Raw genomic sequence first — 16,349 nt, forward strand, 5'->3', positions numbered from 1 at the left:
AATAGGAACCAAACGAGGAGGCTAACGAGGGAGACACAGGTGGAGCAACTTAAACAATAACGAGGTAACAAGATGGGAGGGGCCAGACAATAGACAGGAGAGAGCACATGGCAACAGACAACCACAACACAAGCCATGTGCTCCCAGAACACAGTCATCTGGTGGCCCTCCTGGGCACACCCGCTGAAGACTGTGACACCTACCCGTCCAAGGATTGCAGAACATCAGCTCTGGATGACAATACAAAATGATCATTGCTATAAAAAGCACATTAATTTTGCTTAAATGCATATATGATATTTGTAAATACTGTAACTTGTAGCATCTTCCAACTGTAATTTCTGATATCATCTCATTAAAGACTATTGGGTGTTGTAACACAGAAACATGAATTTTCTGTAAAGGTGCTTTGAAACATGTACTGTGAAAAGTATATGAATAGATGTGAACTAAACTTAATTGAACTGAAAGAGCCATTGCATTGCTGGTTAATGTACAGTTTCGATGTCATGGACACTGACAGTTACAAGAGCCATTGTAGTATTGGCCTTGTTCCTAGGGCACTTGACTGTTAGCATGATAATTTTCAAACATTTTTACTGTAGCATTTTTAAGATATGGACCCATAAATTTGGCAGATATAACAATACAATAACAAGATAAATTGCATTATTTTCCCAATAGGAGGCGCTGCTGCCTTTGAGGGTGCGTTCAAAGTTCCACTGGGCCCTCATTCCCAGAGCATTTGACTGTTACCATGCAAATATTCACACATTTTTACTGTAGCATTTTGAAGTTATGGACCCATAAGTTTGGCAGATACGACACTACAATAGGAGAAATTGCATTATTGGCCCAATTGGAGGACCCATATCTCAGCTGCCTTTGAGGGTGCATTAAAAATTGCACTGGGGCCTTATTCCCAGGGCACTTGACTGTTACCATGCACATTTTTATACATTTTTACTGTAGCATTTTCATTGTGTGTGTGTGTCATTATCTCCCCTACTTAAGTTCAGTTCCATTTGTGTTTCCTTGGTTCGGTCTCTATACCCTGTATTTGTGGATTACCTGTGGACTTCTTCTAAACTTTCTTTTATCTTTGTGCATTTGAGAGCAGCGTAGCATAACATATTGTTCAAGTAATGATAAGTTTTAATCATTTTTGGATAAAAAGCTCAATGTATTGATTAGTTTTATCAGATAGAACAGATAGCTCAACAACGTTAATCATTGTCAGTGTCTGTTTACCTCTGTCATCTTTATTTAATATCGTTATGAATTCTAAATACTTTTTTTCTCTTATGTACAATAATGTATAACCTATACAATAAAACAGTTAAAATAATAAGTTAATAGTAAAGTGACAATAGCTTTTTGTCCTGAGATAACAGCATGTGACCAAATAAATGACTCACAAGATTCCATTTTCTATTGTAAATTCAGTCACTTTGGACATCCCCTTTTCTGTAAGATAGAAATATCACTTCCCATTCACTTGTCATGCTGAACAGTGATCAGCAAGTGGTGTAAGACTTAATTATAAACTTTAGCCTTGCAATGAAAACCCCCAAGTGTGTGGCAGACACTTCCTTTTGCAATTTCGGCAGACATCTGAGAAAAAGAGGAAACTGCTTTTATTGTTGAGAAAGAAGGAGTCACACTGATGAGTTCATATACCCCATAGCTGTTGAAGCAGGATATGTTAGCAGTGTTATATCATTATGACTAGAGGCAATTTAGACATGATGTACAGGCTACTAAAAATGGTGATAAATGTGTGCTAAGTGGTTAATAATTAATAACTGTAGTATTTCCACTCCCCTGCCTTGTTGTCTTCCATTTATAGTTATTTTGTATAGGTCGGCTACTATGATGTTATTCATGCGGTCATTACTTTCAGGAAAAATGGTGCAAGGGGGAAAAAAAAGAAGAAGAAATTACGAATACTCAAAAAAAAGTGACGATCCTCATTGTGAAGATGTTAGCATTTATTAAAATGACTCCATGAACCACACCAATGACTCTTTACCTTGAGATGACCCTGAGTAGGTGACAATCATAGCAATAATTTCCCCCCAGTCTATTCCTCCAATAATCAATTTGTTCCCAAGATATGAATGTTTGCCCTCCATATATTTCAATCCCCAAAAATAAAATAAAATAAACATTCACGTTACATTCGAAGAAAAATCAGAAAGGAACATACTTTACAATGGTCCATAAAAAGGGGGGGGGGGGGGGGAAAGAAACATTATTAAAGCATATTATGTCTAGTTTTGATCTTTAGTAGGTTGTTCCATCCATATTTGAATTTATCCAAGGCTACTGTATGATTGAAAATGTGTTTTCTTGCCCCTGAAGTACATTTTGAAAGTATATTTTGGTAGACGAAGGTTGAAACTAAATCTAACATCAAAAATATATTTTATTCATCTTCACTGTTTACAACATTTAGCATAGCCTACATTTGACATTTATGTTTGCCAGGTTTTTTGTTTTGTTTTGCTTTTGTTTGTTTTTTCTTTATGTGCATGAAAAAAAGCTGAGCAGTGAGATCAGCAAGCTATCAATGTTTATTGCATATCAGACTTTAATCGGTCTATCAGTCTTAAGCTTAAGATGCTACCCTCTCTCTTGCCCAGGTGAATCAATTATTAGTTCAAATGCAATTGTTTTTCAAGACTACGTGACTTTGTTCAAATAGCCGGGGATTTCTGGGACCTCAACAGCCAATCGGACGCGACATAAACAAGCGACGTGTAATGAGCACGCGATATGGGGCTGGGCTCTTGATTCTTTTCATTTGCTTTTCGTGACAGCAAAGGATGTAGTCGAACAGTCTCTCAGTATCCCGGCAGGGCTGAAATCGACTGGGTCCAGAGGAATGGCTCAGGCCAGTCATCTGCAGATGATTGATGAGAAAGACTTGCGCGATGTAGTTTTGGTCCGAACGAGTGTAGGTGCGTGTTTGCGAGGACATTTCGGGAGGACAGGACACAAAGTGGCTGTCAAGTTAATCAAGGATTGGTAAACTGCATTTTCACTCATCATATGTGACTGATCATTTTTGCACGTTTATTTGCTGCGCTTTGCATAGTAAATATTCATATAGCCTACTGGTCTAATGATTATTTACTATATAATATTGATTAATTAGTAGCAAATTACTAGTAAATAATTTTAAAACGATAAAACTAGTAATGAATATGAATAGTTCATGTTAATATTAATAAACAATCAAACTAAACTCTATTAAACATTGCAATGTTTTGTGCAGTAAAATCTATGTACAAACATTGCTCAATGTATAGGGTATTTCCAAAGCAAACAATGGAAAACAAAACTTAAGTGCTCTTTTACCACCAACAGGACAATAGTTGCAAAAGTACTACAAAAAATCTGACCTCCAAGGTGATTCCCCAGAATGAAACTCTGCCAGAGTCTTCACTGAATGCAAAAGGAAAGGCCCCTCTACCAAAGGCAACAAGGGGTTGTCCTCAGATTGGATGTTGTAGGGGTTAGTGATCTCTCATTTAAAAGTATGTTGTATACATTTGATCACTTTCATTACTATAAATTGTCTTATAATTATGTTTTTCCCTGCTCATGTCTTTTATAGATACTGGCAAAAGTTCAGTCCAATCCAATAACTCCCGCAATGATCATGGTTTCACTCAGATTAATGGAAGTCCCGGAGTTCCCCAGAGACAGAGCTCTACATCTTTAAGGTTCCCATGTGTTTCCCCCACAACGATATTTCAGAGTAACCCACAACACAACGCTGGCAACCAGGGTGAGAAATTAGTTCTGTCTCCAAAATGTCCTAACAGTATAAGTTTTTGAATCCCTCCAATACTCTCTATTCCTGTCCTGCACATTTCCAACATATGAGTTCGGACCAAGAACATAAACATGCCATTGTTGCACACTTTAAGCCATCTGGAAGAGCTTTGCGCTTTGTCAGTCTTAATTGACTGATGTATTTTAGGTAAACAAATCTGGAGGAGCTTTGTGTACATATCCTCCTGAGAACCATTAAAAAAAGTTTTGTGAATTTTGTCGTTTTTTATATCATTACATTGGTTGGAGCATAAGAAACAAATGGAGAAATTTTTTTTTGAAAAAGGATATTTTATTAAAATTTTATTCTGTACATATCCTCCTGAGAACCATTAAAAAAAGTTTTGTGAATTTTGTCGTTTTTTATATCATTACATTGGTTGGAGCATAAGAAACAAATGGAGAAAAACATTTTTGAAAAAATATATTTTATTAAAATTTTATTCGATGTCCTTTGTAGAGGACTAAGATATAAAAAAAATAATAAATAGACATGAAAAGACATGTATAGGCAAAAACAATGTTTTATTTTTTTCATTCACCAATCAGTTTTTAGGTTTGAGGCTGTTTTTAACCAAACTTTGTCCAAAGATGATGCTCAACTATGTTATGCTAGATATAATAGAATGATCTGATATACTATTTTACTTTATACAATATGTGCATACATGTCTATAAATTTGCATTCCCATTCTATACAATGTATCTATAAATTGCAGCCAAAGCATGCTATTGTTGCACATAAAATATTAGATCAATGCAAAGAATACAAACTCATACGAGAATTCATCATCACACACCAAGAGATGCGTTAAAAACGGTGCCAGTTTTAGCGTTTTGTGATAAAGAATTGAGAATCATAAATAAAAATAAAATTAAAACAAGCATTTAATGACCACAAACGGAGGGAAATTAGAGGAGTAAAAGTACAGATGCATCACTTAAAATGAGCTCGAGTAAAAGTAAATGTACACAATTTTTGAACTACTCAAAAAAGTACAATTTCTGAAAAAAACTACTTAATTACAGTAACGTGAGTAATAACATTTTTCTGAGATGTTTATGACAAACAATTAGAAAATTAGTCAGATTTAAATGATAATTGCACAATATTATCATATTTCCCTAATAATGCTAAGTTTGATCGTTCTGTCAATATCAGTCCATTTTAAAGACCAAAGAGTGTTTATGATCAAACCTCATAAATATCTCTAAAAAGCCCTGAATGTGCTCTGTACAGGACATCCAGACATAACACTGTGGCATGTATGGTCTCAGAGAAATTCACTCAAATATAATGTCCTCTACAGAAGACAAAAGGGACCCAAGAGGATATTGTGTACGTACTGTTGGCATAACTACCTGGACACAGCAAATGTATCAGTTCTTTGTGTTGGGACTTTACATGTGCGCAGTAAGCAGTTCTGTTGGACTGTGTTCACTCGCTTCCTGAATGACTACCCCACTCATGCCTTATCTGTGTCCAGTGTGTTTCCTCCCCAGAGGGTTTTTGTTTTTCTCAGAATTAGTCTTGTTTTGTTCATTGAAATGCAAGTAGTACAGAAGGTTTTGTCGCAGTAAAGTAACTGGCTAAAAGGGAAGGCAATTTAAAAAAAAAATGCATTATGGTTCAAACGTTCGGGATTAGTATTATTTTTAATGTTTTTGACTAAAATGCCCTTCTTCTATGCTCACCAAGGCTGCATTTATTTGATCAAAATACAGTAATACTGTGAAATGTTATTACAATTCAAAATAACTGGTTTCTATTTCAATATATTTAAAAATGTAATTTATTTCTGTGAGCGGAGCGGAGCTAGATTGATCAGATTTGCTTTGCTCACACATATAATAATAGAACAATATAAAAATGATGTGTAAATATTGTCTTTGTGCTAGTTCCTAACTCTATGCTTACACTGTTATCATATACTCTGATCCTTCCACTTTCTCTAGTTAAATGTCAGCTGTCTGCAGGAAGGAGCTGTTGTCGACTTCTGCAAGAAAGACGGGAGGTCATTGTTCACTGCATGACTGAGGGGCGACTCAACAACCTACTTGATGTGTTGCGGGCTAGACAGGCTGTGACCCGTGAGATGTACGAGATCATCACTGCAGCCCTGACCTTGACCGCACGCACGCGCTGTTTGCTTGATGTCTGTGCCTGCCTTGGTGAAAATGTTGCTATCTTGGTGGCCACAACTTTAGGTTTAGTATCCACCGAAAATACTCAGACCACACATAGGTGGCAGGCTGGGTAAATTAAGCCAACGTGCCGCTACTCTTATGCAATGGAAAAATGCAGTAACTGCACATGAAACAACTTATATCAGATTGATATGGCACTGTAATGTGTTGGAATTGTTAGTGTGTTCTTGTTTGGACTACTCTGTAACAGATGAAGAGAGGGTAGACTCTCTGGAAGGGTATGCTGCAATGCAGCTTTAGTCTTGGATCTAAAGATCTCATCAGATTAACACCCAGTATAAAGGGTACTGATGATGTCATTGTTTCCCAGTTGACAAACTGAAGGGAGTAGTTAATGCCTTTGATGATGATGATGATGATAATGATGTTCTGATGAATGGGCAAATATAGGTTTGATTACATTCCTTTGTGGAGAGAAAAAAATCAACAGCACAAAAACAGATTATTTTGAAAAGAACCTTCATGAAAGGTAAGGCTGTTTCCCTTAATCATGCTTACTTAACAGTGTTTGCTGTGAACTTTCACTCTCAGTTAACACTGAGACTGTTGACTGAGAAGTTCACAGCCTAATATATCACATTCATCTGATAGACTCATCAAATATTTTACATTTTTCTTACTATAACCACATTTATCTTGCATGTAATCCACATTTCCAAGGATGCAAGTTTTGGGGGGGGTTTTTCGACTCAGTAGTTTCTGATTGTAGTGTATCTTGCAACAAGACATTATTTTTTTTCTTCCCTCTGTACAGTTTGTAGCATGGCATGTATAAATCAAAATAAATACATAAATATTAAAAATGAATGTATGGACAAAATAAACATTGTATAAGAAATGTCATTAAATGTTCACACTGGTAATATATTTTATAATATATACTGTTGTGTCTTTACCACATATCAGTATGTGTATTTAACAGTATGTGTCCCTTCAGCATTTGACCTGAGCTCTTACGTAAGATCCACTTCTTGAAGAACAGCTATTACTTGGTATTACTAAGGTCAATACCATGCCACATAGACTGGATGATCTTTACACTGGTTAGTTTTAAAGGGCATGAATGGTCCTTGCCATAGGGGCCTTTACTCACATTGCAATGAAATGTCTTTGACTTGAAAATTCAAGTTGCTTCAGCAGCGTCCTGGAATGTGACATATTATACTTACTATATTGTAGAGAACCTTTTTTCATTTGTTTATTCATTAAGAATAATTATTATAAATATCATTATATTTAAAGCAATTATTATGTAATTAGTATAAATATGACTTGTTTTATGTAAAGCTACATGCTCATAAAAAGACAATATATATATTGTTACGTCCTTATGTGATACTGATTTGTCGTTTGAGTATTTTCTTGTTTTTGTGTTCTTCTGCTTGAGTCCCATGTAGTTTGATTTTGTTGTTAGACACACTAGGTTAGGGATTTGTGCCATTTTCTGTATTTTTTGGTTTGGTTAGTTAGTGAAGTTGAGTTACGACGTCTCGGACGTTGAAGACGTTTTCCTTTTCACATTTTTCTTTATTTTAGTTCAAGACTAGACCAAAAAGGGTTAGTTAGATTCTTTTTGGTTTTGTTACTTTTTTTTCTTTTTGGCACAATCCAGGTTCCCTTTAACCTCCCCAGTTCTCCAATATTGTAAAGCTGCCGGTGTGTCTAGGATTCTTTTATAAATTCTTTATTTTCCTATACATATTTATTCTCTTTTTGTTTTGTGTAAACAACTGACACGGTCTTTAATAATAAAGTAAGTTCACTTGATTTAGTCTCTAGTCTTAGTAATTTTCCTTCACACACCGAGTGTTAAACTGGTACTGGTCAAAACTGGTCCAATGTTCCCCTTCTTAGTCCCTAGATGCCTAACAACCAAAGGAGGGTCGTAACAAAACAAAACAAAAATATATATATATATATATATATATATTCTTTTTAATTACACCATTACACAATGCAGGGCCATTTAAAATGAACTAGTGTTAAAAATGTTATTAAAAGAAATGGTAACCAGTTGCAGGACCTAAAATATCTTACCTTGTACCAGTCACAATCCGTTCACAGTTTGGAGTCAGTGAAATTGTATTTTAAAAGAGAATAATACTTTTATTCAGCAAGGATGCATTAAATTGGGCAAAAGGGACAGTGAAGTCTTTTAATGTTTAAAGATTTTTATTTCAAATAAATGCAGTTCTTTTGAATGTTCTATTCATCATAGAATCCTGAAAGAAAATTTTAGAAAATGTAAGAAAATATTAAGACTAGAATAATGGCTGCTGAATTTTCACACACACACACACACACACACACGTCTGGTTTGCTATCCTTGTGGAGACTCTCCATAGGTGTAATGCTTTTTCTACGGTACAGACCATATTTTCTATTGCCCTACACCAACCCTACCCCTAAACCTACCCCTCACAGGAAACTTTGCATTTTTAGATTTTCAAAAAACTTCATTCTGTGTGATTTATTAGCTTGTTTACCCGTGGGGACCTCAATTTAGGTCCCCACCGTGACACGAGTCCCCATGAGTCTGTGTGTAGTCAGGTTTAAGTTCCCACCAGAATAGAAAAACAGGTGTGTACACACACACACACACAGGTTTGTTTTTATGGTTTATGGGGGCTCTCCATAGGCATAATGCTTTTTATACTGTACAAACTGTATTTTCTATTGCCCTACACCAACCCTACCCCTCGTTGTAATACCTATGTCATACCCATGTTATTATACAAATTTGTGTCCTCATAAACCACATAAACATGCGCACACACACACATATATAGGCTATAGGCCTTTTATTCTTTTCATCCCTTCCTCTGTAGCAAATCCTTATTCCTCTATTTAAAGCTAATCGCTTGACTTTGAACATATCAGGTGTGAACCAGCGTTAAGCAGAAACTACTTAAATAACTTTTACTAATTACTTTTAAATCGGTCGCTTTCGGCTATAGGGCAACACCTGAATGGGTTTGCTGACAAAGAGGGTTGGTCAGTTCATTTGATTCGCAAATTAATCCACGTGACATCAATTTTACCGGTATCACGTGACCTTCTGGCAGCATGCCCTCCGTGCTTCAGGGTTTAAAGATGCTGCCCTGTCTGCTAATGTCACCAGTTAGACAGAGACGATAAACAAAGGACACAACAAGGTAAGGACATGTTTCTGTTTTTAACGTTACGTTAAAAACTGGGCAGGTTGTGGTAAATCAGCTAGAGCAGCTATCCTGTTATAATTCCATTTGAATGATTATTTCTCATATATGCATGAATTGAATGTGTTCAATATGTTCAATACAAAGCGGAGCGGGGAAATATCTCCGTAAAAAAGACGCAGTGGTCGTGTCTCAGATTCTGCTGCGCTCTACGTTAGAAAAACAGGATATGTCGCTTCTCATCATCCAATCGATTACAAAATGCTTGAGGCTTATTCCAGTTCCAGTCATTCACTATGCCAGATATACTTTATGAACAATGGATTTATAAGAGCTATATTCTTTAGCCCATCGCTCCATATAATCTTACCCACAGTAACGTTACAGGCTACACTTTTGTTGAGCAGCTGAAAGTCTCCTAATGCATGTCATGTAGTTTCAGACACTTGTGCGGTTTTATTTGTTTATTTATATTTGTGTCATCTTATTCTGTATAGAGCCCGACCTTTCGTTTCTTTACTTTAACGCGACTGAAGTGCGTCTTGTCGTAATAAAGAGGGTTGCCAAGTATGCACTTGTTTTGATCGCGGGGTGCCAAGTTGATGAGGTGGTTTTTGAGTGATTTTTAAAATCGGCTTGTTTCTTATTTTGTTTAGAACAAAAACTAAGACGCGTTTAGTTTTAATAAACAAAATAAGATGTAGGTATTAAAAAGAATACCTACATAAACAATGATTCTCTAGCCTGTTGTTAGGCTATGTGTTGACAAAATGGAAAAAAAAATTTGAGAACAGTGCAAGATGATAAATGTAATTGTGTACTATTTTAAAAATGCTTAGTAAGGAATAACAAACAAACAATATTAAAAGGATGTATGTGAAACCACTCACTGTCATGGTCCTTATTCAGTTTATTTAATTAGACACGAATGACAATGAGGCTGTGAGGACAGACAAACAGAACGGGTGTTGATCACTCAGCTGATGCAACATGGAAAATGCATCTTTCCAAAACATTATTTTTTCTCTCTCTCTCTCTCCGAAAGATCCCTTGAACAACACGCATTCAAACACGCACTACATTGTTTGTACTTCCATTTAAATATTTATCTGTATGGATTAAACATCTTATCTTGCACTTTTGTCAGTCTGTATCAAACCGATAAGAGCAGACTAAGAAAAAAAACACCAAGAGCATCAATCAAAAGCTTGACAGGTTCCCACAAAAAAGTCGCTCGGCTCATTCAAAGTCGAAACTAAACTGATGTCATTGAGTTTCCAAGGCAATGGTAGTGGACTGCCCTTTACCACTGTATACTGATGTATCATGAGTGCAGATGTTTCTGTAAATGTTGCAGTTCTGGGAAACATCTTCTAGGATGGGAAACAAGCCTCGGGGAAGGAAAGCTCTCTGGGGAGAATTTGGGAACTGTTTAATCCGTGCTTGTTTAACAATTGCACGCAATATTATGTATTAATTTAAAATGATCTACCCTCTATTCGAGCAAAGAGGACTGTTGGTTTTCAGACACACTTAGTGTAATGAGTGTTTTACAAAGATGAATGTTAAAGTGAGTGGTTCAAGTCAAATAATCAGAGGAATGTGCTATCAGCTGTCCACAATAAGAGAGGTGGCTGCAGTGGACACGTCATGTTTAATCATTTATAGAGGATCAACAAACAGCAAGTCAGAAGTAAACGTGTGATTTCCCTCATTTAGATGCGCTCAGGATTAAATGTGTGTGTGTGTATATATATATATATATTTATTTATTTTAGCTTCTGAGTGGGAGGTGGGTTATGCACATGTTTGACCAAAGAGATACTTTCTTGTTTACGTAATCCCAATGATGCAATCTTCACTAGCTTTTCATCAGTTTGTTTTGCATATATGTAATCTACTTATCACACTGGCCTGTACTGACTTCACACCATCAGTAGACATTGGAGGCCAGATGTGACTTTTTAATTATGTGTGGCTAATTGCATGACCTCCAGGTGTATATATATATATATATATATATATATATATATATTTATTTTAGCTTCTGAGTGGGAGGTGGGTTATGCACATGTTTGACCAAAGAGATACGTTCTTGTTTACGTAATCCCAATGATGCAATCTTCACTAGCTTTTCATCAGTTTGTTTTGCATATATGTAATCTACTTATCACACTGGCCTGTACTGACTTCACACCATCAGTAGACATTGGAGGCCAGATGTGACTTTTTAATTATGTGTGGCTAATTGCATGACCTCCAGTGTTATCATGCAGTAGCAAATATGCACAAAAGATTTTGTCCCAAAATGAATATCCTGTCAATATTTAGTCGCCCTCGTGTCGTTCCAAACCTGCATGGCTTTCTTTCTGCAGTGGAACACAAAAGAAGATTTTTCTGAAGAATGTTTCTTAGAAGAACCGTTTTTGTCCATACATTGAGAGTCGGTGGGGTCCAAAACAACTCGGAACCCCATTTGTAGTGTTGTTATTGTAATATTTTATTTATATACTGTTATAGTATTTGTTAATATTTTGAATTAGTGTTTATATATTTGTTGTCATTTATTTAATTAATATTTAAATTTTAGTCTAACTTTGTTTTTCTTTTCTTTTTTTTTAATACTTCTATTTAGCGTTAGTTCATTAATTTGATCATTTTAATACTTCAACTTTTTTTAGTTCTGTTAGTTGGCAAGACAACATTTTAGGTTTGTCTTTTGTTTACTGTTTATATTTTATTCTATTTATTAGTTTTTTATTTATGCTTTATTTAAATTACCAAAAAAAAAATTTGTTAGTTTAGCAACACTATCCCATTGACTTTCACTGTATGGACAAAAAAAACCACTGAGACCGTTTTCAAAAGATCATCTTTTGTGTTCCACTAAAGAAAGAAAGGTTTGGAATGACATGAGGGTGAGTAATGATGACAGAATTTTCATTTTGCAGTGAAATACCTTTTTAAGCAACAGCTATTGTTCCTAATATAACTTCAGTTTTTCTGCTCTCTGTCAGGTTGGATAAGGCCGACGAGGGCCCCTTCTGTCTCCGCGTGGCAACACGTACACCTGTGGACAGGATGGAGAACGACACTGAATCCAGAAAGCTGAATGGCCAGCCTGAGGGTTCCGCAGCCCTTTCAAAACCCAAAGAGAGCATGCAGCTCAAAAAGGAAATCTCTCTTCTGAACGGCATCAGCCTCATCGTGGGGAACATGATTGGCTCCGGCATATTTGTGTCGCCAAAGGGTGTTCTGATCTACAGCGCCTCCTATGGACTGTCTCTTGTTATCTGGGTCATCGGTGGCATCTTTTCAGTAGTGGGTGCACTCTGTTATGCAGAGCTGGGCACAACAATCACTAAGTCTGGTGCCAGCTACGCCTACATCCTGGAGTCGTTCGGAGGCTTCATAGCGTTTATACGTCTATGGACATCGCTGCTTATCATCGAACCGACAGGCCAAGCTGTAATTGCCATAACTTTTGCCAACTACTTGGTTCAGCCGCTCTTCCCCACCTGCGAGCCTCCATATTCTGCTTCTCGGCTTATTGCTGCTGCTTGTATTTGTGAGTAACGTGTACATGCTGTTGCTCTACACCCTTGTTTTTCCCATTCTTTAAATTTCTTGTCTATCTCACTCGGTTTTTCTTTCTACACATTAAGGTCTAACTTTAAAAATGTCATGGGGGTAGTTAATGACTAACTTGTTTTTGAGTACAGGGAGCCCGTTCCTTTGGTTCTGTGGTGCCTCTCCTCATATTCCGGTTTCACTTGGATACCTTCAGCAGCGTCATTAGACATGCCACTCTAAAAGAGGAAAACATTACAGTTGCCATGACTGCAATTAAACTTTTACTGCTCCCCACTAATCCATTCAAGTATTGATAATTTTTTTTTTTATTGCTGTCTTTCGGGAGTAACTGATGTTGTGTTGTCAAAAACACAGTCAGCGTTCCATTGTAGTCATAGTCTAACTTTGTTTTTCTTTTCTTTTTTTTTAATACTTCTATTTAGCGTTAGTTCATTAATTTGATCATTTTAATACTTCAACTTTTTTTAGTTCTGTTAGTTGGCAAGACAACATTTTAGGTTTGTCTTTTGTTTACTGTTTATATTTTATTCTATTTATTAGTTTTTTATTTATGCTTTATTTAAATTACCAAAAAAAAAATTTGTTAGTTTAGCAACACTATCCCATTGACTTTCACTGTATGGACAAAAAAAACCACTGAGACCGTTTTCAAAAGATCATCTTTTGTGTTCCACTAAAGAAAGAAAGGTTTGGAATGACATGAGGGTGAGTAATGATGACAGAATTTTCATTTTGCAGTGAAATACCTTTTTAAGCAACAGCTATTGTTCCTAATATAACTTCAGTTTTTCTGCTCTCTGTCAGGTTGGATAAGGCCGACGAGGGCCCCTTCTGTCTCCGCGTGGCAACACGTACACCTGTGGACAGGATGGAGAACGACACTGAATCCAGAAAGCTGAATGGCCAGCCTGAGGGTTCCGCAGCCCTTTCAAAACCCAAAGAGAGCATGCAGCTCAAAAAGGAAATCTCTCTTCTGAACGGCATCAGCCTCATCGTGGGGAACATGATTGGCTCCGGCATATTTGTGTCGCCAAAGGGTGTTCTGATCTACAGCGCCTCCTATGGACTGTCTCTTGTTATCTGGGTCATCGGTGGCATCTTTTCAGTAGTGGGTGCACTCTGTTATGCAGAGCTGGGCACAACAATCACGAAGTCTGGTGCCAGCTACGCCTACATCCTGGAGTCGTTCGGAGGCTTCATAGCGTTTATACGTCTATGGACATCGCTGCTTATCATCGAACCGACAGGCCAAGCTGTAATTGCCATAACTTTTGCCAACTACTTGGTTCAGCCGCTCTTCCCCACCTGCGAGCCTCCATATTCTGCTTCTCGGCTTATTGCTGCTGCTTGTATTTGTGAGTAACGTGTACATGCTGTTGCTCTACACCCTTGTTTTTCCCATTCTTTAAATTTCTTGTCTATCTCACTCGGTTTTTCTTTCTACACATTAAGGTCTAACTTTAAAAATGTCATGGGGTAGTTAATGACTAACTTGTTTTTGAGTACAGGGAGCCCGTTCCTTTGGTTCTGTGGTGCCTCTCCTCATATTCCGGTTTCACTTGGATACCTTCAGCAGCGTCATTAGACATGCCACTCTAAAAGAGGAAAACATTACAGTTGCCATGACTGCAATTAAACTTTTACTGCTCCCCACTAATCCATTCAAGTATTGATAGTTTTTTTTTTTATTGCTGTCTTTCGGGAGTAACTGATGTTGTGTTGTCAAAAACACAGTCAGCGTTCCATTGTAGTCATTCACTTTAAGGATGGAATGCATTGCATCAATTTTAAAATGTTTTAAAACACTAGGCATCATACAGTTGCAGACTTTGTAAATGGCTGCAGAGAAAAACTGAGCATCAAATGCTGAAAGCCTTCGGATCACACACTACTAGACTTTGTCATTCGGAAAACAAAAAATTAATAGAGAAACGTGCACCTCTTTTCTAGGAGATCACAACGAAGTAAATCAATGTGATCTCAAAATATCAAACATGTTTGATCTCCGACTGGATGGAATCATAGTCTAAAGCTTAAAAAAAACAGGAGTCTGTGCCCACCATACTTGAAATCTGTCAACTCCGACTACTTAAAATCTGCAGACTGACTTTCAGCAACAGTGTTGACTCGTCCAGACTCCAAATCGGGGCACAAAGCTGTGCAAAACTGTGTAGAGTATTCCTGCCGTGTCAGAGTACTTGCCAACATATATATTTTTTTCTTATGCTAACATGCTTACTATTCATGATATTGCAGGCCTGCTCACCTTTATTAATTCCGCTTATGTCAAGTGGGGTACCAGGGTGCAGGATGTCTTCACTTACGCCAAAGTGCTGACCCTCATCGTCATTATCATCACAGGGCTAGTGAAACTGTTCCAAGGTAAAAAATGCACTTGGGATTTTTAAGATGTTTTTGCAAATGTTTTGCTTGTTTGTGTCCAGGCCAAATGTTGCTCTCTCATGAGTTCTGAATCCGTTTACAGGGATAAACACTCAAAAATGAAAATTCCCTCATTGTTTATTCACCCTCATGTCACTTCAATCCTGTCCTGTATGACTGATTTAAAAAAAATTTTTTTTTTAAATATTCTACAGAAGAAAGAAAATCATACAGGCTTAAAGTTACGTAAAGAATTTTGACCGAATTATAACATTTGGGGTGAACTATCCCTTTAAGGCTTGAATTACGGTTTCTCTCATTAGCTATTTAAACATTTTTATTTCCTTTAGTTTATTATTTAACAGGGACAGTGCATACTAATTAGCATAAATGTAAATGTGCACGAATTAGCCTAAAGGCTATTTTTCTTTTGTAGTCGCTGAGCAGAATGTACAAACATCAATTATGCGGGAGTATGTTAGATGTGTAAATCCATCTAACAAGAAATACAATCGATTTTAAGGTCAACAATGTGTAAATGAGAAACTCATTTTCTTACAATCTTGATTTTTTTTTTTTTTTCTCCATGCACTTATTTCAATTGATTTGAATTCTCGGTACTTTTGATTAAATGCAGCGTTATTTTAATATCATTGATATACTATTGTAGATTTGATTATATTTCCAATTAGTTGTATTTTCATTTAATTGAAATGTTTTAGTAGTTTTGTCGTTTTTATTAATGTCTGTACTGAAATATGTATTTATTTCAGTTTTACTTATTTTAGTACATTGTTAAACTACATTTAAAATTAAACATTGCCTTGGCAACTATAGCTGAAATAAAAAAATTAAAATAAAATTTTATTTCAGTTAGAGTTTAAGTAACAAATTTATGGTTTTAATTAACTATATTAATCCTGATTAGGTGCACTTATAGATGATGCATATACATTTGAAGAGAGTGAGTCTCTTGCTGCTGCAGGTTGTTCTTCGTGGGAGCTCGAGAAGGTCATCTTCCAGATGCTTTGTCTATGATTCACGTGGAGAGATTCACACCGGTTCCAGCTCTGCTATTTAATGCAAGTGCATTTCCGTTACAATTAACACCAATTGCATAACTTTTTTTTTTTTTTTTTTTTTTTTTTCCATTTATATTTACAT

At 36.4% G+C, this 16,349-nt stretch overlaps 3 protein-coding genes across 3 annotated transcripts in view; all 3 read left to right on the forward strand.

Annotated features, from left to right (window-relative positions):
* Positions 1–2,827: 2,827 nt before the first annotated feature.
* LOC107594250 (uncharacterized) lies at positions 2,828–6,861 on the forward strand. The gene is made up of 5 exons (XM_016284215.1): positions 2,828–3,030; positions 3,281–3,290; positions 3,373–3,520; positions 3,623–3,796; positions 5,800–6,861. Exons 1-5 carry the CDS (start codon positions 2,888–2,890, stop codon positions 6,102–6,104), a joined length of 780 nt encoding a protein of 259 aa, XP_016139701.1. The 5' UTR covers positions 2,828–2,887; the 3' UTR covers positions 6,105–6,861.
* A 2,244-nt stretch (positions 6,862–9,105) lies between these two features.
* LOC107593265 (Y+L amino acid transporter 2-like) lies at positions 9,106–13,071 on the forward strand. Its single transcript, XM_016282909.1, has 3 exons — positions 9,106–9,206; positions 12,227–12,777; positions 12,932–13,071. The coding sequence occupies exons 2-3, from the start codon at positions 12,291–12,293 to the stop codon at positions 13,006–13,008; spliced, it is 564 nt and encodes a 187-aa protein (XP_016138395.1). The 5' UTR covers positions 9,106–9,206; positions 12,227–12,290; the 3' UTR covers positions 13,009–13,071.
* A 540-nt stretch (positions 13,072–13,611) lies between these two features.
* LOC107594258 (Y+L amino acid transporter 2) overlaps positions 13,612–16,349 on the forward strand; it is a 5,044-nt gene continuing 2,306 nt past the window's right edge. The window contains exons 1-3 of the mRNA XM_016284228.1: positions 13,612–14,158; positions 15,060–15,185; positions 16,155–16,267. Of these exons, the coding sequence (XP_016139714.1) occupies positions 13,672–14,158; positions 15,060–15,185; positions 16,155–16,267 (726 nt within the window). The 5' untranslated portion in view covers positions 13,612–13,671. The remainder of the gene's footprint in view (positions 14,159–15,059; positions 15,186–16,154; positions 16,268–16,349) is intronic.

This window comes from Sinocyclocheilus grahami, unplaced genomic scaffold (assembly GCF_001515645.1).
Source record: "Sinocyclocheilus grahami isolate Dianchi unplaced genomic scaffold, SAMN03320097.WGS_v1.1 scaffold10.1, whole genome shotgun sequence".
Lineage (NCBI taxonomy): Eukaryota > Metazoa > Chordata > Actinopteri > Cypriniformes > Cyprinidae > Sinocyclocheilus > Sinocyclocheilus grahami.